Here is a 21,150-nt window from a genome sequence, read left to right as displayed (position 1 = left end):
GCTTTAACCGTCTCAGATAACAATAACCAGTGTTTGAGCTCTCAACACTAAAATCACTTTCCATCCAACCTCTCTTTCACATGGGCACCACGGATAGCTCTCCCGGTGCCGCAACACATTAATTAGTATCCACTGAGGTGACCGCCGCTGGCTGGGCTTATCCAACAGCTTGGGAATTGGGTTCCTGCGACGAGCACAGACTTGGGCTGAGTTTCCCGGTGTGTGCGTATACGGTATTGGTTACTAGGGCTGATCTGCTGCTGCTGCTCGACCAGCAATCCCTTCGTCCATACGATGTTTTAGTTGCGGTGTAGGTAGAGACATCCATCCCGGGGAACGATGAAGCCAGGCCCGGAACTTGGCAATCAGAAAATTCGGCCTCCGGAAGTTAATTGAATACGGCCACTAAGAGCCCGGGACCCCGCGAAATGGCACAGTGATGGGCTGGGAATGGACTGGATTGCATTGATGTCTGGTTTCAAGGTTGACCTGAAAAAAAGTATCCGGGTCACCTTGACCTTGATCAAGTCACCCCGCCAGAGAGGCGACCCCTAGTCGCTGCCAAATGCCGGGCTGGGTGCTGGGTCAGGTACTTGTCAGTCAAAAAGATACATCGTTTTTGGTGGCTTGATGTTCCAGGGCAGCCTCCCTAGCCTTCGCTACAGTGATTGACTGACTGGGTGAGCGGGCAATGAACGCTCTGCTGGGTTTTACTGATGGGACTGCACTGGCAGTGCCCCGCCCGGGCCATGAAGTGCCCCTCCCTCGGTCTCAGATAGCACTTTGACTTGCCTTACCGCCCCCCGAAAAAAGCCAACCTAAAGCCAGAGGCAAGCCCCCCGGCCCCGTATCTACGAATCATTCCTCCACGCCCACATCTTCTCCCATCCACATTCATCCTCACAATCTCAACTCGCAACTCGCAACTCTCTCCTCTCCTTCTTCCTCTCTCCTAACAAACCAAGCAAAGCGTGTCGCGCCAGATGTCCTCCTCCTCATGTCCAGTCCGCATCGTCTGTCCGAAAATGCCGCACACGCCGTTCAGGTGAGCGAGCCAGAGCAATGTATCCGTACCTGTTCCAGTTCTGCGCCTGTCCCTGAGGCCCTGCCAGATACTTCTGCGACAGGCCATGGCGCTGGTGCAGGCATAGCCATAGGTGTAGGCGCGGGCGCCGGACAAGATAGCAGTGTCGCTGGCCCTAGTCATGATTCTGATGATGTTGATGATACCCATCAAGGGCACCTTGACCAATCCCCCGCCGTCGCCCTCGCTGCTGCTGTCGCTGCTGATCCCGTAGCCGACAACACTACTCCCACTCCCTCTTCCGTCTCTCCCTTCCTACCGCCACCCTCTACAGACAAGGTGCCCAACAACGTGCCTGATTCTGTTCCTGATTCTGATTACATGCCCCGTGGTGATGCCAATGCCAGGGACACTCCAGACCAAGCCGATACCCTCCCCATCGGCGCTGCTCTTGGCACTGCCTCTACTTCCAGTAATAAGAAGGCCCGTGGCCCTGGTCCCCTACCGAGGCAGACCGGTCCTTCCCTGCTGACCCAAGCCTTGGCTTCCGCGAGAGGTATCACCAATGTCAAATCTCCCAAATCCTTCTCTCCTACATCTACTCCTCCTATAACTTCGCCCTCTCCCGCAACTGTTACAAATACATCTACTGCCGCTCGACAGTCTAACCAAGACAAGACCGTCCCATCTTCTGCGACTATCTCGACTCCAACTACCCCCACTGCGCAGTCAAGTCTTTACTCGTTGACAGGACCACCATCCGCACCAGCGAACCTCGCTTCCCAATACGATCGCGATAGCGCCTCAAACCCCTTCGAATCTTCTTATCACAATGTTCCAGCTCAGCGCACCGCTCCTAGGCCGTTAGCTAGAGCCACTTCCGAATCTATCAATATGGGAGCGTCTACTACTGTCACAACGATGACGTCGCTCGTCCCTCGGGAGGCGGCGAGCGTCCCATCGACATTTAGCCAATCAACTCTGGCAACTACACTTCGAGGTGCTCTTGATCATCGTGAACCGATTGATACGGCCCGCGGCAAGGCCTCGACATCTCTGGATCTCGATAGACAATCTGTCGACTATTACCAAACTCAAACTACAAGCTACACAGCAGCCCTTATTGACCGACCCGCCCCCCTCGATACTCGCTCAGGAACCAAGACACCACCTTTGGCGACGCGAAGGGAGGATGCGAAACCTGTTCAACAGAGGCCGATACCATGGGCAAAGATGCCTCCCCATTGGTCTGGCAATGGAGCTGAAAAGACTGAAAAGATTTGGTCCATTGGTTCTGTGGAAGGACAAGAAGAGGATGGCCTAGTTGAGAAGTCTGTGACTGAGGCAATGGCTGGCCTGGAGCATAATGCTCGTAGCCGCAAATCTAGCTACAGCCTACGATTCTTCAAAGAAGGTCTACCACCAGAGGATAAGCCTAAGCCACGTCGCAAGGATACAAAACAAACAGCGAAAGAAAAATTGGCACCTCTTGAGGAGGACCATAAACATGCCTTGCGCGACGCTTCCCAACCGACAACCTCTGACATAGAGCCGACAGCCATTCGCACTGGCCAGGAAGACCGAAAAGGTTCTTTTTTCACATCAGACTCGCTTGATGAGCAGCCTGTTCTGAGCACATCTCCCAGCGAGGATTATTTTTCCATTCCAGTCAATGGCTCCATCGAATCTGAAGACAAGGCACCGCTGCGAGTGCAGCAGCCAGCGTCCCAGGCCAAAGATGGAAACGAACAGGTGGAGTCGGCCAAAGTTATGGGGCCGATCCCGGTCTCCAATACCGAGGCCGCCCGTGAAGCCGAAATTGTGGAGTCCAGACGGGACTCGGCGGGCAGTGCTCATACTGATGTCGGATCTCGCGATGAGGGAGAAGCCGAAGAATCTGGGGAAGAAAAGATCTCATCTGCCGTCTTTTTGCCCCACCAAGAGCTCCAAGATCCTTGTGTAAGTGAACCACAGGATCGCATTGCGGCCCGTAGTATCCGCGTGCGGTCTTTATCGCAAAGTAATCAGCGTCCGTGGCTTGTGAAAGCCGATGAGCCAGAGTCAGAAGCCATCCATGAGAAGGATGAACCTCCTTATGGAATTTCCCGTCATCCTTCTCGTGAGAAGCTTACCTTGAAACGCGGTGACCTTATCCCTCAGCAAGGTGAAGAGGGTGCCGTTATTGAGGAGGAAATCACAGTGACAACTGACTCTCATAAACAACCGCAAATCGTGAGCCAGTATGAAGACCATGTCCATGATCATCAGCATGACCCTCAAGAGCCTCTGGAGGCGATCGAGCTTATTCCGTATAAACACCAAGTTGGTGGACACACCACCCTCTGGAGATTCTCTCGAAGGGCTGTCTGTAAGCAACTCAACAATAGGGAAAATGAGTTTTACGAGACTATAGAGAGATACCACCGTGATCTGTTGCCTTTCCTTCCTCGGTACGTCTGATCGAATTCTATTTTGCGACCCTTTGCGTCTGTATCACTGAGATCGTGCTGAAATGCTAACTTTGACAGCTATATCGGTGTATTGAATGTCACCTTCCAGAAACAGGCTCGCCGAAAGAGCACGTCCAAGAAAGACGAGGCGGCAGCAGCCGAGCGCAAAAAGGCACAGGAAAAGCTGGAGTCTAGTAGAAACGAACTGGAACAGAACGAGGGCCAGGATGCCATTAAAGTCGAGAAACCGACAGGCCGAGTCATTAGCCAATCTCTCGCCAATAGCAACATCCCTGTTCCGACGGTAACTTTCGACGACAACAGGCACATTCTCCCCCGAAACCTTCTCCAGCCCATGCCTTTGCCAAGAGAATACCGACGACAAAGTATCTCAACTTCTACCGTATCAAACCCCTCCGTGCCATCTTCTGGAACATCGAGCAGGCCGCCTCTGGATGAGCGACCCAATAGTTGGGGCGCAACCATGGTTAATAAGAGGTTGAGAAACGAGGTTTTCAACGACGCATTCCTGAAGGAACCTGTTAAGATTCATCGACACCGCCGACCACACCAGCGGTCAATTCCACGCCCTACCTTGCAACGTCTACTACGATCCACGAATTCCGACCCTGCTTTGATTAAGAGTGACTCCCCGTTCATCAACGGCCACGATGAAGCAAACGGCTATCCTCAGGAACGAAAGATTGCGCATCATTACTCACATAGTGATCTCGGACCTGGGATGGATGAATACGTTCAGTCTGAGCCTGAGCAGGCTCCCGAAGAAGTTAAGGATGTGACTGGAACAAGCGCTCCAGAGCCAGAAACTCTGAAGGAGAACCCCCTTGCAGCGAAGAAGAAGCGCAGGTATTCTGCTGGCGGTCTTCGACGGAAACCCGAGGATGTTAGAGAATCCAGGGGAGACTTGAAGTACTTTGAGGAGGCTGATGATGCTGGATATAAGGGAGACAACGAAGATAAGCCCAAGCGACACTCGAAGACACATTCTACGAATGGACACCACCATCCTGACACAAATGGCGCCCATCATCACTCACAGTACCTGGAGCATCTACGCCCTGAAGACGAGTTTGCCATTGAATCGACTGAGCCCACCCCAGCCATGGAAGACACTGCCCATGAGTTCACCAAGATTCCTAGGCCAGTCAATCCGAAAGAGGCAAAAACTCAAAAGGATCGAGTCGAATACTTCCTGCTTCTAGAGGACCTTACCTCAGGGATGAAGAGACCTTGTATGATGGATCTGAAGATGGGAACTCGACAATATGGCGTGGAGGCTACTCCAAAGAAGCAAAAGTCGCAAACTGAAAAGTGTCGAAGCACAACATCAGCTGAGCTAGGCGTTCGAATTTGCGGATTGCAAGTGTGGAACGCTGCGAAGGAAACATATGACTTTCAGGACAAATACTATGGCCGTAAACTGAAAGCTGGAGACGAGTTCCAAGGCGCATTGCAAAAGTTTCTATACAACGGTGTCGATCTGCATAGTATTCTGCGACATATTCCAGTTGTGCTCAAGAAGCTTGGGCAACTAGAACAAATTGTGAGCAAGCTGAACGGGTACCGTTTTTACGCTGCGAGCTTGCTCATGTTTTATGATGGTGATACGTCCGAGGATGCGGACAACGAAACGATGTACGAGTCTACCACCGACTGTGCAACAGATACGGAGGAGACCTCGCGAAAGAAGACGAAGAACAAGAGGGAGATTGATTTCAAGATTGCGGATTTCGCCAACAGTGTCACTCCCTTTGATAAGATTGACGACAAGCCTTGCCCTCCGCAACACCCTGATCAACCTGACGGAGGATTTCTCAAAGGCTTGCGTAGTCTGAGGAGATATTTCCTCCAGATTCAAAGGGACGTGAGACAGGAGCTGGGGCTTGACCCCTATGGTCGGTTCTCACATCACACGGATTATGCCGGAGATCTTGATGCCGAGAACGGGATGGTCAGTCTTTAGATGACCTTAGATAAGGACGGTGGTGTACGTTTGAGACGAAGTGTCTGATACCCATTACTTCATTTCAATTTGGACGGTTTTACAAATGGATTTTTGCTTTCGCTGGAGTTTGGCTTGTTTTTCTTGGCACTTTTCTCTTTCATGGCCAACTTCTCTCCCACGGAGGGACCCTGGAGTTCACAGGAATTATCACCACGGCGGTATGGAACTGGAACAAAACCCAAAGGGTAGAAGGAACAGGACTCGTGTCTTATGACATGTTGAATTCAACTTAAAACATACCCTGCATCGGTTATGGCGCAACAGCAAACAGGAAAGGGGGGGCCGGAGCTGGAGTTTGAAAAGCCCGTTTTTATTGTCGACTCTTTGTTTCACTTGGGCTGGAAGTGAGTGATGGGTCGAGGAGGAAAGGATTGGCAGCGGCTCTGGCTTCGCTGCGAGAAGTGCTTGTTTTTGAATTTCTTGACGTGTAGTTTCGTTGGTGTTGGGGATGGGGAAACGAAAACCAGAATGATGATGGTGTTTTTTTGTTTGGCGATCTGCTTGTACCTTGACGGCAGTGAAACGGGCATATCCTGGTGGTTTCGGCAAGGTAGCTCTTAGACGTTAGAGAAAATGCAAGCTAAAAGGTCGTTGGTTCATACTCCGTATACTGAGGTCTGATGGTTTGGTCTCGTATTTGGGCGAGCACGATCTTATACGCCTCCAATGCCGGCCAAAGAGTCATGATCTAGGTTTTCCTCTTATCAGCCTTGAGCTGTAGCAATTGGTCAGACATCGTGGTATAATGTCTAAGTTGTGAGCCGGATGTGTTATTTGCAGTTGAGACTTGTGGCTGAGAGCTTATTCCGGCAGACAGAACCTAGAGTGAGCACGATATCTGTGAAGCTACCTAGGTTAGCGTCGTAACTGGTTCCTGCGAGATAACTGTTAGCTAACAACAACCCTGTCCAACCTACCATTTGTGGTTGGATGCATCGTAAAATGCTACTATACATGCCGACTGTTCCTGGGTCAGTTATATATTCTCTCCATAGTAATTCAGCATATTCATCTGACCCTAAATCTCACCAGCAAACATGGGTTCCATTATATCGACGCTGAAATCAACGGCATCGGCCATATCAGCTGGTCTGAAGACTGTTCTGACGCTTCACAAGCAATTCTCATCTCTTCTCGAACGCGCGTCCTCAGAGCCAGGATTTCCCGTGCCAGAGCCCACAAAGTCATACTGGCTCGACGACCCGCCATTCCCAGCACTATGCGACATCCAAGATGACAAGCTTCCCTCAGAGGTAGACATCGTCGTCATCGGCAGCGGCATCACAGGCGCAGCAGTAACAAAATTTCTGCTAGAGCTGTCCAGCTCCAGTATAAGAGTTGTAGTCTGTGAATCAAGACAGCTATGCAGCGGTGCAACGGGTAGAAATGGTGGACATATTAAAAGTGCGCCATATGATGAATTCGCCATGTTCAAGTCAAAATTGGGGCCGGAGAATGCGAGGCGGATAGTGAGGTTTAAGAGAAGGCACTTGGAGATGATGAAGCAACTGGGGAAGGGGATCGAGGTTGCTGAGGTCAGAGAGGTTGAGACGGTGGATGTCTTTGTCGAGAGGGAGGATTTTGAGAAGGCGAAGAAGCAGGTTGAGGATGTTAAGGCGTGGATGCCTGAGGAGAAGCATCGGGTTTGGGAGGCGGAGGAGGCGAGAAAGGAGGTGAGTTCTATGCAGATGAAGGTTATGAGTGAGGAACTAACGGGTATAGTTTGGTTTGAATGAACTTGTTGTGGGAGCTGTGACTTACACGGCTGGTGCACTCTGGCCATATCGTCTTGTCACGAGTGTGTGGAACGATTTACTCGAGCGGTTCTCGGGGTTGAGTATCAATACCCATACACCCGTTGAGAAGGTATCTCATAACCCAGATGGAACCTATACAGTAACGACACCTCGCGGAGTCATCAAGGCGAAGCATGTCATTCACACAACGAATGCTCATGCCGGACAACTCCTCCCTCCCGTCAGAGGCTGTGTCGTCGGTGCCATCGCCCACATGAGCGCTCAACGACCAGGATCTTCATTCCCTCCAACCCAAGGAAACCGCTCATGGTCTGTCATCTACAGCCCAGGCTTCGACTACATAACCCAACGTCCAGATCGACCAGACGGTACACCAGGTGATCTAATGATAGGAGGAGGTTTCTTCCGCAGCAAGGAAGACGGTCTCGATCAGGTCGGAATCTGGGACGATAGCAAAAACCATGCCCTTCCCCTAATGCACATCCGCGGCGTGATGCCCTCCGTCTTCGAGCCAAACTGGGGCTCCGGAAGCAGTCTCATAAAAGCCTGGACTGGCATTATAGGCTTCACGGGTGATTTGATGCCTCTTGTTGGACGAGCCCCTGGGTCGAAAGGACCAGGGGAGTGGATGGCTGCTGGGTTCTGTGGCGAGGGGATGGTGTATGCTTGGCTTTGTGGGACGGCGTTGGCGGTCATGGTGCTTGGTAAGGAGGGGGAGAAGTTGGGAGAGGGTGTTGGGAGGCCAGGGGGACGGTTGGAGGAGTGGTTTCCGGGGGATCTGTTGGGGGTTGATAAGGAGAGGTTGAGGAGGGCTTATATTGCTAATGCGGCAGAGTTTTTTGAGTAGATGTTGAGGTGCTGCACTGAAGTAATGATTTATAAGGTAAATTATTTACTGGTTCGGCTGAGATTATGGTGTGTGATATGGCGTGGTTTGGAGTGAAGCGTTGACGGTGTCTGCCAGTGCAAACTAAGGCTGCATGCATCACCACTTTCATCCCACGTGTAATCGGTATAATTCACTTGTTATCAACGCACTTCTTCATTTACTCATTCAGCCTCTTTCTTTCCCTCCTTTCTCTTCACCTTCACAGTCACCTTTTCCAAGCGTTGCAACTCTGCCCTTTTTGACAACCAAACTGTAGCAACTCCATTCCAATGTCAATCCTCAACATGATGCCCGAAGAGCGCATCGACTCATGGCGCCAACGCGTTCCAAGCCGCATGGATCGCGAAGATCCCTTCGAAGGAGACCACTTCGACGAACGTCCCCCTACACGCCTCGTACATCCCCCCTGACAAGCTTCTCCCTGCAATACTAACCATACCTCGGCAGACATTTCGTGATGTTTCTCCTCCTGAGGCTAGACCTTCTACGCGCCTGGGCTTCTTCCGGGCTGCTACGCCTATGTTCGGACGTAGTTCTACACCTTCTTCTACTCGACCTGCTTCGAGCATGATGCAACGACGTGTGGAGGGGAAGCGAAGGAGTTTGCTGAGTTTGCTTACTCGCAAGAGGAAAAGAAAGGAGCCGGAGGAGATTCCGAGGGATCCTGTCCGTTTGAACTTTTTGTTTGTGGGGAGCAAAGCCGCTGGGCAGACGTCTTTGCTATTGTGAGTTCCGCAGAGCTTGTGTCGACGTATGTGCTAACATTGGACAGTCGATCCCGTTATGGATACTTTCCTGATGTGAGTCTGACATCCAAGCATGTGAGTTCATGCTGACGTTTCACAGTCAAATGCCTTTTCTCGTCCTCTGTTTGAGACCTACGTCAACGAACGAATCTACCACAACCAGCCTGTGCGCATGGAGCTATAGGACACCTCTGGCGTACCAGACCTGAACGTCGTCGAAAAGTTGACCTACATCGAATGGGACGCCGTGTTTCTCTGCTTCGACATCTCGGATAAGATATCCATGTACACAATCATCCAATGGGTAAGCTTAGCATTCCACTGTTAATGAAGCCAAACTAACTGAGTAGTGGCATCACGCTTCGAGCCAAGGCTTCACCAAATCTGCGAGTTTTGCGCCATTGCTGTACCTCGTCGGTTTAAAGAAGGATCTTCGCGACCAGTGCTTTTTGGAAGATCATCAGACTGGTTCTGCGTTCTCGTCTTCTGGACTGTTGGCGTACCCGACTTGCTGCATCTGCTCATCAGAGGTAGACTTCCAAACTCCATTCAATACCGTGAATTATGTCCTGACCTTTTTTTAGGCAAACTGGCAGGCCACTCGGATTGGTGCACACAAATACATCGAATGCTCGGCTGCGACTGGTGAAGGGATGAAGGAGGTCATCGATGACTCTGGAAGAGAGGCGATGAGAAGACTTGTTGGAGGGCAAGTGCCTGAGGAGGAAGTTATCCCCAAGAAGAAACGTCGTTTCTTCTGAAGTGTTTGAGTGCTGGGTTGTAGTTCAACTGTCAAGTGACGACTAGACGCTTGCTTGCTTTGCTAGATGAAGCTTGTTTTCAAGAGAACATTGTAATGTGAGGTGCACATCTGGACTCAAGGGTTCTTAAGCGGGAGTTTTTTTTCTACTTTTTCTTTTTTTAAAGCAGCGGGTATCAGATAATCTGGTAAAGATGTGCTCTGGAATTACACTGGCTTGTACATGAGATCGAAACATGAATGGTTGATCCAGGGTAGTTCAATTCCATGGTGTAAGTCAGTTGAGCAACTCCATTGAGTCATGGTCTTTATAGCACTGACGGTCATAAATTTCATTGTGAAGTTGAAAGAGAATATCCATTTTCTGCATATGATTCAACATGGTAAATTGTGTTTGGCGTGTTCGTATGCAAGGTCGAAGAAGACGCACCTCAGTGTTATGAGCTTGGATGTCGAAATGAATACTTGGTCTCTGCTGCCAGTGCCAGACTCCACTTTCAACTTCGTCACGTCGAGAGGTGCAGATGAATACTCGTGTGAAAGACTTAAAAACAACACAAAGCCTTCATTGAATCATTACCTCCACTCAAGGTGGATATAATTCTTTCGCCTTTTGATCCATCTTGTTTTGGCTCCTGAATCCGATCATCAAGTGGTTTGCTTAGAGCGCGAAGATAGTAGGTCCACCTGTCAAGTTCTACTTCAACCTCACTCACTTCACAACACGAGTACGAGGGCATCAACCTACCATCGAGAGTTCTCAACGCAAACATGGTGATGATAATCGCCGCCGCAGGCGTAGGGCTTGCGATAGGCGCCCTTGCCTCGCCCCGACCGCTCGTGGCCTTTCTCTCCGCCATGGCCATCTACGTGGTCACTCTTCTTGTTGTGTTCTCTGTAAGCCGAATCTCACAACCGAAACCAAATCTCACACTCCGATACTGACAAAACCAAGGCTCTTCATATCAGACTTGTCAGACGTCGCCGCAGAACAGTGAGCAGAGAACTGTCTTCTGTTAACCAACGTCGCACCCCATTTGGTTACTGCGCGTTTGTGCTTGGCTCTGGTGGCCACACTCGAGAAATGTTAATGTTAAGTACTAACCTGTCTCAAGACGGTCTGAACCCAGCTCATGTTCCCTAGATGATGGATGATGGCTTCTGCAACTTTGATGGTTTCCACCGACGATACTTGATCTCTTCCGGTGATACCATGTCGGAGGATCATCTTGAAGATTACGAAGCAGACCTGAAGGCACTGTGTGCTGCTGAGGGGACCAACCCAGGGGCATACGACGTTTTCACCGTCACTCGTGCGCGCCGTGTTCACCAATCACTCCTGACTACCCCTTACACGGCCTTTCTCAGCCTGGTCAGCATCTTCCCGGCTCTATTGACTCCGCCACCCAAGATTGATGGTGCTGAGCTCGCATACCCTACCTGTATCTACTCCAACGGGCCCGCGACTGGCTTCTTTGTCGGCCTGGCAGTGCACATTCTCAAGCTCCTGGGCAGGATACCCGAGAATTCGATGCACTTCATCTACATCGAGTCTTGGGCACGGATCAGCACCTTGAGCCTCACGGGCAAACTCTTCTACCACACTGGCATCGCGGACGTTTTGGTGCAGCACCAAGAAGTGGCTGAAAAGTATGGACTTAGAAACTGTGGTGAGATGGTCTTCAACGCTAGACGACCGGATGTTTCATCGACAGATGATAAGATGATGGGTTGAAATCCCAATCCGAGAATCTCTTGGAATATGCGTGCGTTTCTGCTTTTTGATACATAGACAATAAAGGTTACATGGTTTGTGTACATGACGGGTATCATCCGCCCTCCCTGATATAATGCTATCAAGGTGATTTCTTGCCCTCGACAGCCTCGGCCTTTTCCTCTGGCTCTGCATCATCTGCGATGTCCTCCTCCACCTCCTCGAGACCAAAGTCCTCGATCTCCGAGTTGCGACTCGCCTCTTGTCGCTCCGTCTCCTTTCCAGCCCAGATCTTCCAGTTCTCAAACTCTCGGTCCTCGAGCTGGTGCGAAACATCAATGCGGGACTTGCCAAAGTAAGCGCCTACGTGCTTGGCCTCCTCAAGGGCCACTCGCTTCTCGATCTCTTCCTCTTGGCGTAGACGGTAGAATTCGCGGCGTGTGATATCGTATGCCTTTTTCTCTGACAGCTTCTCTTTCTCCATCAACCATAATTGTCGTTGAACAACACTACAGAATGTTAGCTTGATCCCATCAGACTACCGATCCAGAGAAACTTGCCATTCACCCGATAAAGGAATATTAGGCTGTCTCAAGCCCTTGCTCCAATCGCAGTACTGGTAATCCTTTCCGTCTGACTCAAGAATAACCCGAGGTCTCGCCAACTCCCAAGGATGATCTCGATAGAACGTTGATCGCAGCCTATCCTCACGATACCATATCCCTTGAGGCCGATAGAGGTTCTTTGGCTTTCTAGCTTGTAGGTTCGGCGATCTTAGACGGGGGGTGACGTTTCGAACGAGTGTCTCGGCCGGAGGGACGGATTGCATGATGTTATACCATGGCGGCGTAGGGATGGATTTGTCGCCGAGGACGTTGTGGTTGAGCTCTTCCGTGACTGTTTGTAGGACCCTTGCGGGTCGGATCTGTCTGCCTCCCATGGTCTATTCTGCGGCGGTGTCAGTAGAGCCTCAATTGAGTATGGCGATATAAATAGAGGCGGTCTTACAGTATCAATTGACGCTCTGATTGGGAGTGATGCCACGCGGGACCAGGCTTGAGCCGGCAATGTCGTGGTGGTGAGTGGAAATTTTGGAGATGCATCGGTAAATCTTAACGCCGGGGTGGGATGTTGACAATAAAGGTCAGACATTGAATCCAGTAGAACCAAATATACAGGTACAAATTACTTTTCAGATGGAATACATAACATTATTTATGTTAATAGAAAATAAACTAAGACATCATACTATCTAAAGTTCATTGTTTGTTTTGTACATCCAAGAAATCTCTTACCTACCTTGCTTTATCTCTTTACGTCTTAAATGATACAGCGCGGCTTTTATTTTCACCCTCCCTCTGGGATAGGTATCTCCCCATAGCTCGGCGCGAATGACAGTGCAGCAAAAAACCATCTCGAAAAAGGTCCCACTTACAAGAACAAGCCTCCCGTCTCAACCTCCGCTGGCATTAGCTCTTCCTGAGAGAGATTGCCGATCTGATTTCTTTCTCAGCGCCATTTCCCTTGTCTAAATCTACAGTTCGAGACAAAATATCGCTCCGGCTACAAACCAGAAGTCGCAGCATCATGAGGAGGAGCTCATGAAAGTCTCTAGTCGAATAGACGGCTCCCTCTGTGCGGTGCTTTCGAACCGAGCGTCGGCCAGTTTTGGGGTTACTACCACAAGGAGGAGTCTCTGCACTGTGAGAGAGGCTGGTAAAGAGACACAGAGAAGAAGATTGAACTCGAGATCCCCGTCCTCTTGTTCCAAGAGCTCGTTATGGCTTCTCTCGACCTTTTCGCCCGCTACCGAGGCTCGACGTGCCTTGCCTTGCCGTCGCTCCCGACCTGTCCTGAACAATTATAGCACCGCTTCCGCTGCCGCCGCACCGATACCCCCGATAAGCCAGAGATTCCATACTCAGTATGGCCACGACCCTCGACACCTCATGGCTCTTGTGCCACAGGAAGACGCGGGAACCGTTGAAGAGCACTTGGAGTACTATCGGGATCCATACCGAAGGGGTTATGCCCCCGCCGACGGTCAGAAAGTTCAAGTGTCGGAAAACAAAAGAGATGTTGAATATCCGACGGAGGATGAGACCTTCAAGGCCGATGACGAGACGAAAAAGTTGATCGCAAAATTATGCAAAGCCATATCGTACAAGCTCCGTCACCCATACCGAGCAACCCTCGAACCTATATACGACCTGTACCTTCAGCTTCCAGAACCAAGGATGTTGTATCTCACTTGGCCATGGCGGAACAGGTTGTTGAAAATTATGGGTTTACCTCCTAAACGAAACTCAGAGTCGATGCTGCGTTACTTTGCGCTGATCGCCGACGTCAAAACCGCAGGCTTGACGCTGCGACGGACGCATTGGAACTATGCCTTGGCTTTTGCAACGAAATATACAGCTCGCGTAACGACGACCGAGATGGATACTGCTTTGAGGTTGTGGCAAGAGATGGAGCGATCACCCGATGCCAAAGGAAACGAAGTTACGTTCAACATTCTTTTCGATGCTGCGTCAAAAACCGGAAATTTTGCCCTCGCGGACATGATTTACAACGAGATGGAAAGCCGAGGTTATCAGTACAACCGATACCACCATGTTAGTCTGATACACTATTTCGGACTCAAGATGGACTCGAATGGGATTCGGGCTGCCTACAAAGACATGGTTGAGGCCAGTGAAATGATTGACACTGTTGTGCTCAATTGTGTGATATCGGGCCTGTTGCGATGTGGTGAGGAGTCGGCGGCTGAGCTGACATATGAGAGGATGAAGTCCGGTCACGAAATGGCGCCCAATATCCCGGATAGGGACTACGGGATGGGCCGGGTCATTACCAAGGTGTTGATGATGTTTACGAGAATTGGCAAGAAGCATCCCGAGCTTCAACAGCCGTTGCAGAAACAAATGCAGCTCTCACCAAACCTTCACACGTACAAACTTTTCGTCGAGCACTACTCTGTCAAAGTTGGAGACTTGGCCAAGGTGGCACAATTTCTTGATGAGATGAAGTTCCTCAAAATTCCCATTCACGCGACGATCTTCCTGTCCTTATTCAAAGGATTCTACTCCCATGGTGGCTTTACTGGCTCTGAATGGAGTGAGCAGCGGCTAGAAGGGGTGTTGAAGGCAATGTACCAAGCACGAGACGAAAGCATAAGAGGGTTTACCATCGACAGATGGTTGGTCATCTGGGCTTTGCGAGCTGCCAAGAAGTGCGGCTCAAATGAGACCGTTATTGAAGTGTATGATCAGATGGAGAAGCGCTGGGACATTCCGCTGGACCGACAGCCGTTCATCGAGTCCATACTTCAGACCATTCTTGACGGCGCAGACATGAAGTCGTCGACAGGTCAATGGGAAGGCCCGTCGTATCGAAGATATAAAAAAGATGGAACGAGATTATGATGTAACAGTAGATTTTGTACTACCATGTACCGTAACTTAGAATAATACCCCGGGGCTCTAGAGTTCTGTATACAAAGATCCGGTTGGCTGGGAATTGCATAGCTAGCGATTGTCATAATCGCTGATTCACGTATGGTTCGATATAGCTGATAGTCGAACAAATGAAATTTCGAATCAAGAGTCGAGAATGACTGATGTCTATTTCGGATATTTACACCACATTCCACCTCGAGGCTTCCCAGTCTTTCAACACAACAGCAAATGCAATCCGTAGGCGAGTAATTTACTGGGGCTTGTAGGTCTGGTAGACTGCGCAGCTCGTTAGTGTCGTGAGTCGGAGAACATCGGGACGGAAACCACGCACCAGCAATGCCGAAGGGAGCGAAGAAGCCGGTGGCCATGAAGGTCCAGTATCCGAGGCCGAACCACTTGCTTCGAGGGTTGAAGGGGATGTTGCTGTAGGCGCCCTCGGGGTAGTGGTAGGGCGAGGACATGCGGGCGCGGGTGGTCTGGAAACCTCGCTTGGTGACCAGAGAGGTCGTGGTACGGGCGGCGGCGCGGGAGAGCATCTGCGGGAGCGAGTAAAGGGTCAATTCGGTTCGCGATGGTTGTGAGAGGAGTGGCGAGCTGGTCAATGGCTCGGGGGTCGACGTACCTTGACGGTGAGGAGTGGAGATTGCGAGTTGGAAGCTTGGGGATGTGTCAGTGATGATAGCATCCGAGGTCAGAGATGGTGGTCTGAGGTTTGGAGAGCAAAACGCTAGTAGGTCACGTGTGGAGATACTTTTGTACTTTGCTGACATCGAAGCTCCAACCGGCTGTGATTGGATCGTAAGTTTGGTGACGTCGGTTCTAACCGCAGCAGACTCGGCAAGTAAAAATGGTAGTTTTAACTGTGAGTATTTCTTGCGTAGATTGTATGAACGATCTGCTAATTTAGAAGAAAATATACTATGCGGCCACTGAGATGATGTAAATCTAGTCGTATTTACTTAAAAATACAGATCTGGGCTTAGTGTCTGTCGACCTGACCTACCTATTCCCGGTCGCTGTAGACATTCACCGCCCTCAGCTTGTCCAGGGGGATTTTTTTCTGCCGTCACTAACCCACTTCCCATCAACCAACTTTTTTTAATCGCCTAGGCCCGTGTACCACGAATTGGGACGATCGATCGATTCTCGCTCGTGTTGTACAGGACGACAAGCTCACGCCTATTTTTTCGACGAGCTTTTTCTTTTCTGCCTTGCGTACACGAAAAGGCAACATTTTTCAATTTTCATATACCAAAATTTTCTTTCAAGGACCAGCCCGCGACTTGAATCAGCCACCCGATCTCGATCACTTTTTCCTGCAGCTAGCGATCGGAAGCCGATCGCGGTAAAACACCGCCCAGCATGGATGAGATGTTTGATGTGTTTGAGGGCAAGGTGGACGCCCCGAGCGCGAGCGAAGATGAGAGCGTGCCGAATCGCAAGGGTGACACGAAGAAGAGAAAGGCAAACGCGATGAATGGCGAAAACGGCGATGCTGCGAAAACTGAGGACGTTGACATGGATGCCGAGACCGAGTCTTCAAAAGACGAAGGAGATTCTTCCGACGATGAAGAGTCTTCGGAGAGTGCCAGTCAGCAGGAGTCTAAGCGAAGGAAGAAAGAGGATGGCGTTGGTCCTGTCATGACAGATACTTTCCAGACGGCCGAGTCGAGAGAAGTTGCTGGCGCAGCTACTTTCACAGAGCAGGATTCATCGCTTGTTCTGTCGCACAACATTCAGCATCAGGTTGCCTTGCCTCCGGACCTTGACTACGAATACGTCCCCCTTTCCGAGCACAAGGCCCCCGAGCAACCCGCGCGAACATGGAATTTCAAGCTTGATCCTTTCCAGAGCCTTTCCGTGGCGTCGATCGAGAGAGAGGAGAGCGTTCTTGTTTCCGCGCACACTTCTGCCGGAAAGACTGTAGTGGCTGAGTATGCTGTTGCACAATGCTTGAAGCGCAACCAGAGAGTCATCTACACAAGTCCCATCAAGGCTCTAAGTAACCAAAAGTACCGAGATTTCGAGGCCATCTTTGGAGATGTTGGTCTCATGACTGGTGATGTTACTATCAATCCTACGGCAAGTTGCCTTGTCATGACGACTGAGATTTTGCGATCTATGTTGTATCGCGGTTCTGAGATTATGCGAGAAGTCGCCTGGGTAGTCTTTGATGAAATTCATTACATGAGAGACAAGATAAGAGGTGTTGTTTGGGAAGAGACCATCATCATGCTTCCCGACAAGGTCCGATACGTCTTCCTCTCTGCCACCATTCCCAACGCTTTCCAATTCGCCGAATGGATTGCCAAGATCCATCATCAAGCTTGTCACGTTGTGTATACCGATTTCCGACCTACTCCCCTACAGAACTACTTCTTCCCCTGTGGTGGTACCGGCGCTCGTCTCATCGTTGATGAGAAGAGCAACTTCAACGAGCAGAATTTCAACAAGGTCATGCAAGAGGTTGAGGAAAAGAAGGGCGCTGACCCCAATGATCCTAATGCTCGTCAGAAAGGAAAGGGCAAGAACAAGAAGACCAACAAGGGTGGCGCGGACAGTGGCTCGGATATCTCCAAGATTATTCGAATGACTATCAAGAAGAAGTTCAACCCCGTTATTGTTTTCAACTTTAGCAAGCGAGAGTGTGAGAACCTGGCCATGAACATTTCGTCACTCAGCTTCAACGACGATTCCGAGAAGGCCATGGTTCGCAAGGTTTTCAACAGCGCTATTGAGAGTTTGTCAGAGGGAGATCGAGAGCTTCCCCAGATTATCAACTTGCTACCTCTTTTGGAGCGAGGTATCGGTGTCCATCACTCTGGTCTGCTACCTATTCTCAAGGAGACTATCGAGATTCTCTTCCAGGAGTCTCTCATCAAGGTTCTTTTCGCGACTGAGACCTTCTCCATCGGTCTCAACATGCCTGCCAAGACTGTCGTTTTCACCCAAGTGACCAAGTGGGATGGTGTCAAGAGACGCCCTCTCACTTCATCCGAGTACATTCAGATGGCTGGTCGTGCTGGTCGTCGTGGTCTTGATGCTCGTGGTATTGTTATCATGATGATTGATGACAAGCTTGAGCCTGATACCGCCAAGGAGATTGTTACCGGCCACCAAGATCGACTCAACTCTGCTTTCTACCTCGGTTACAACATGATTCTCAACCTTCTTCGTATCGAAGCTATTTCACCCGAATTCATGCTGGAGCGATGCTTCCATCAATTCCAGAACGCGGCTAGCGTCCCATCTTTGGAGAAGGAGTTGATGTCGCTACAACAGGAGCGCGACAACACCAGCATCGCCGACGAGTCCACGGTCAAGGACTACTACCAGATTCGACAGCAGCTCAGCGCTTACGCCAAGGATATGCGCACTGTTATCCAGCACCCCAACTACAGTATTTCTTACCTGCAGCCAGGCCGTTTGGTGCAGATTTACAACCCCAAGGACGAGAACGAGACTATTGCTGGAACCGGAACCGACTTTGGCTGGGGTGTTATCGTCAACCAGACCCCTCGCCGCGCGCCCAAGATGGGTGAACCCGAATATGCCCCTCAGGAATCCTATGTCATTGACGTGCTTCTCCCCATCTCCCGATCCAGCGCGGATTTCTACCCCACTCAACCCGTCGAAGATGCCCCTATGCCCGTTGGCCTCAAACCTTTTGGCGACGACGACGACGACGACGTCAAGTTTGCTGTTGTCCCTTGTCTTCTAACTTGCATCAAGGCTATCAGTCAAATTCGACTTTTCCTACCTAAGGAAGGCCTCAAGTCTGAGTCAGAAAGGGAGACGCTCACAAAGTCTTTGATGGAGGTCAAGCGCCGCTTCCCCGATGGTCTGCCTGTTCTGGACCCCATCGAGAACATGGAAATCACCGACGAATCGTTCAAGAAGCTTCTTCGCAAGATCGAAGTCCTCGAGTCCCGACTTTTAGCTAACCCTCTTCACCTCTCGCCCCTTCTTCCTGATCTTTGGGACCAGTACCACGCTAAGGTTAAGCTCACCGAGAAGGTCAAGGAGACCAAGAAGTCCATCGCCAAGGCGTACAGTATTGCCCAGATGGACGAACTCAAGTCTCGCAAGCGTGTGCTGCGACGTCTCGGCTTTATCAACGATTCCGAAGTCGTCCAGCTAAAGGCTCGCGTCGCCTGTGAGATTTCATCCACCGAAGGCCACGAGCTGCTTCTCTCCGAATTGCTCTTCGATCGATTCTTCAATGAGCTCACTCCTGAGATGTGTGCTGCTGTTATGAGTTGCTTTATCTTCGATGAGAAGATTGAAACAACCCAGCTCAAGGAAGAGTTATCGAAACCTTATCGTGAGATTCAGGCAAAGGCTCGCATCATTGCCAAGGTCAGCCAGGAATGCAAGCTTGAGGTCAACGAGGAGGAATATATCCAGAAGCTCAAGTGGCAGCTGATGGAGACGGTCTACGCATGGGCCCAAGGACGTCCTTTCATTGAGATTTGGTATGTCATCCTTTTATTCCGCTACAGCACAGTTACTAACACACTCTAGCAAAATGACAAAGGTCTACGAAGGCTCTCTGATCCGCCTCTTCCGTCGTCTGGAAGAGCTGCTTCGCCAGATGGGCCAGGCCGCCAAGGTCATGGGCAACGACGATCTAACGAAGAAGTTCGAGGACAGTTTATCCAAGATCCGTAGAGATATTGTGGCCGCGCAGAGCTTGTACCTATAAAATGGGGGAAATATCATGTAATGTGTTCTTTTTTTTCAATATTTTTCACCGGCTTGGGAGTCTGGCGTGTCGGGGTGGAAAAAAGAGTTGTAGTATACCTTGAGCTCGAGGGATTAGGAATAAACCTATGCGAACCTTGGTCAAAGTGATATCTAAATTAATAGAGCAATTTGGAGACTACGAGGAATCAGCATGGAGGTTTACATACAGAAATTGCAACGCTTGCTCCTATGCATACTCAAGCTTCGGCTGAGTTTAAAGGGAATCTCAGAACTTACAAGACTTTATAAAAGCTATCCAGAATTGATGAAGGCTTGGGACTGATGTACTGAGACGCGTGATTTAATCGCTGTGGTATATTCTGTCGGTTTCTCCTGCCCTGAAGAGCAGCATATAGAATGCGTGTAAAGCCATAACGCCACCCAACCGCTGTAACCCATGCTTTGGCATGACAACGCCCAAGATCAACGCCTGAACACTCGATGCCCCCAAGCCAAACATACTACCGCCGTGGAAGCACTGAGCACAATCTGGAGCGTTTCAAGGCTCTACTAAGGCCGGTCTCCTGATAGCTCCATGATAAAACCTATAAAAAGACTAAAGACAACACCGAAGCCAACGAATATCTGCCATCTCTTACTCCAGATACCCTCTTGACGCATCAGCCATGCTAGACTTCCCAGTGGGAAGAAGAAGCCGACCATCATGGCTTTGAATAGTATATCGAGCACGGAAGCCATGCCGGAGTTTTCGTCTTCGAGTGGATTGGACCCGGAGGGAATACCTTCGGCGTTGTTGTCGATCCATGCGTCCTCCATGTTGCGCAGGGTGTCAGGCGATGGCATGGCGTCTGGTGTGAAGCGTGATGTATGGATTGATGTAAACTGTGTTCTCAAAGTTGCGATTTCTGAAGGCGAAAACCCAGACTGCAGCAATCGATCGAACCCCCGTGGTCGCGGCCTCGTTGAAGTCGCAGGTTTCGAACCATCACTAGTTGCTTCTTTCGGTGGCTTAAGCGCCTCCTCCTCCTCCTTCTTCAACTCCTCACTCGACAACTCATCACCAATGGAGCAATTAACATAGATACGCGACACATTCGCACCCTCAACAGCCTTGCCCTTCCCCTTCGGATCATCATTGGTGCGCGGCGGCGCAGGATGTGGTTTGAGGACTGAGCTCAGCGCTGAAGCATCGGGGAGGATGTGGCCTTGGTGAATGAGGCGTAGTCGACTTTTGGATGATAGTCGTGTGCGGAGGAGGTGTTTGAGAGCGAAGACGGTTGTTGTTTGGGGTGAGGGAATGTCGAGTTCGAGATCTGGTTGGGCTGTTGTGAAGCGGATTGTGAGATGGAGGGGAGGAGGGAGAGGGTGTGATGATGAGGCTTGAGAGGTCATGATGATGGCATTGTTTGGGAGTTGGCGATGGGATGTCAAGATAGTCTTAATGACGGAGTGAGTATGGGAGTAAAGTGGTGAGATGTTACAATGTGTGTAACATGTAGCAGCAAATAAAGCTGAAGTTTAGAAGCTGGGTGATATTGGTGACGTGACCTCCACTTGCCGACCTTCTAGAAGGATGCTTTACAGGGCTGAAAAGCCACTGAAGCTTGGGTCTTTCTTGT

At 50.3% G+C, this 21,150-nt stretch overlaps 9 protein-coding genes across 9 annotated transcripts; 6 read left to right on the top strand and 3 right to left on the bottom strand.

The window, feature by feature from the left end:
* Positions 1-997: 997 nt before the first annotated feature.
* FMAN_00239 (uncharacterized protein) lies at positions 998-5,458 on the top strand (the record flags this gene model as incomplete). Its single annotated transcript, XM_041822065.1, has 2 exons — positions 998-3,474; positions 3,553-5,458. 2 exons carry the CDS (start codon positions 998-1,000, stop codon positions 5,456-5,458), a joined length of 4,383 nt encoding a protein of 1,460 aa, XP_041687783.1.
* Positions 5,459-6,537: 1,079 nt separating this feature from the next.
* FMAN_00238 (uncharacterized protein) lies at positions 6,538-8,104 on the top strand (the record flags this gene model as incomplete). Its single annotated transcript, XM_041822064.1, has 2 exons — positions 6,538-7,173; positions 7,223-8,104. The coding sequence occupies 2 exons, from the start codon at positions 6,538-6,540 to the stop codon at positions 8,102-8,104; spliced, it is 1,518 nt and encodes a 505-aa protein (XP_041687782.1).
* Positions 8,105-8,415: 311 nt separating this feature from the next.
* On the top strand, positions 8,416-9,653 carry FMAN_00237 (uncharacterized protein; the record flags this gene model as incomplete). Its single annotated transcript, XM_041822063.1, has 7 exons — positions 8,416-8,541; positions 8,594-8,871; positions 8,919-8,946; positions 8,993-9,058; positions 9,116-9,196; positions 9,243-9,422; positions 9,477-9,653. 7 exons carry the CDS (start codon positions 8,416-8,418, stop codon positions 9,651-9,653), a joined length of 936 nt encoding a protein of 311 aa, XP_041687781.1.
* A 770-nt stretch (positions 9,654-10,423) lies between these two features.
* Positions 10,424-11,387, top strand: FMAN_00236 (uncharacterized protein; the record flags this gene model as incomplete). The annotated part of the gene is made up of 3 exons (XM_041822062.1): positions 10,424-10,549; positions 10,608-10,706; positions 10,797-11,387. The coding sequence occupies 3 exons, from the start codon at positions 10,424-10,426 to the stop codon at positions 11,385-11,387; spliced, it is 816 nt and encodes a 271-aa protein (XP_041687780.1).
* Positions 11,388-11,508: 121 nt separating this feature from the next.
* Positions 11,509-12,306, bottom strand: FMAN_00235 (uncharacterized protein; the record flags this gene model as incomplete). Its single annotated transcript, XM_041822061.1, has 2 exons — positions 11,509-11,875; positions 11,927-12,306. The coding sequence occupies 2 exons, from the start codon at positions 12,304-12,306 to the stop codon at positions 11,509-11,511; spliced, it is 747 nt and encodes a 248-aa protein (XP_041687779.1).
* A 661-nt stretch (positions 12,307-12,967) lies between these two features.
* FMAN_00234 (uncharacterized protein) lies at positions 12,968-14,791 on the top strand (the record flags this gene model as incomplete). The annotated part of the gene is made up of 1 exon (XM_041822060.1): positions 12,968-14,791. The coding sequence occupies one exon, from the start codon at positions 12,968-12,970 to the stop codon at positions 14,789-14,791; it is 1,824 nt and encodes a 607-aa protein (XP_041687778.1).
* On the bottom strand, positions 14,737-15,594 carry FMAN_00233 (uncharacterized protein; the record flags this gene model as incomplete). The annotated part of the gene is made up of 3 exons (XM_041822059.1): positions 14,737-15,100; positions 15,156-15,360; positions 15,447-15,594. 3 exons carry the CDS (start codon positions 15,592-15,594, stop codon positions 14,737-14,739), a joined length of 717 nt encoding a protein of 238 aa, XP_041687777.1.
* Positions 15,595-16,186: 592 nt separating this feature from the next.
* FMAN_00232 (putative ATP dependent RNA helicase) lies at positions 16,187-19,529 on the top strand (the record flags this gene model as incomplete). Its single annotated transcript, XM_041822058.1, has 2 exons — positions 16,187-19,299; positions 19,349-19,529. 2 exons carry the CDS (start codon positions 16,187-16,189, stop codon positions 19,527-19,529), a joined length of 3,294 nt encoding a protein of 1,097 aa, XP_041687776.1.
* A 551-nt stretch (positions 19,530-20,080) lies between these two features.
* Positions 20,081-20,923, bottom strand: FMAN_00231 (uncharacterized protein; the record flags this gene model as incomplete). Its single annotated transcript, XM_041822057.1, has 1 exon — positions 20,081-20,923. The coding sequence occupies one exon, from the start codon at positions 20,921-20,923 to the stop codon at positions 20,081-20,083; it is 843 nt and encodes a 280-aa protein (XP_041687775.1).
* Positions 20,924-21,150: the final 227 nt, after the last annotated feature.

Source organism: Fusarium mangiferae, assembly GCF_900044065.1.
Source record: "Fusarium mangiferae strain MRC7560 genome assembly, contig: FMAN_scaffold013, whole genome shotgun sequence".
In the NCBI taxonomy this organism is placed as follows: Eukaryota; Fungi; Ascomycota; class Sordariomycetes; order Hypocreales; family Nectriaceae; genus Fusarium; species Fusarium mangiferae.
This window is presented reverse-complemented; position numbering and strand designations above follow the sequence as displayed.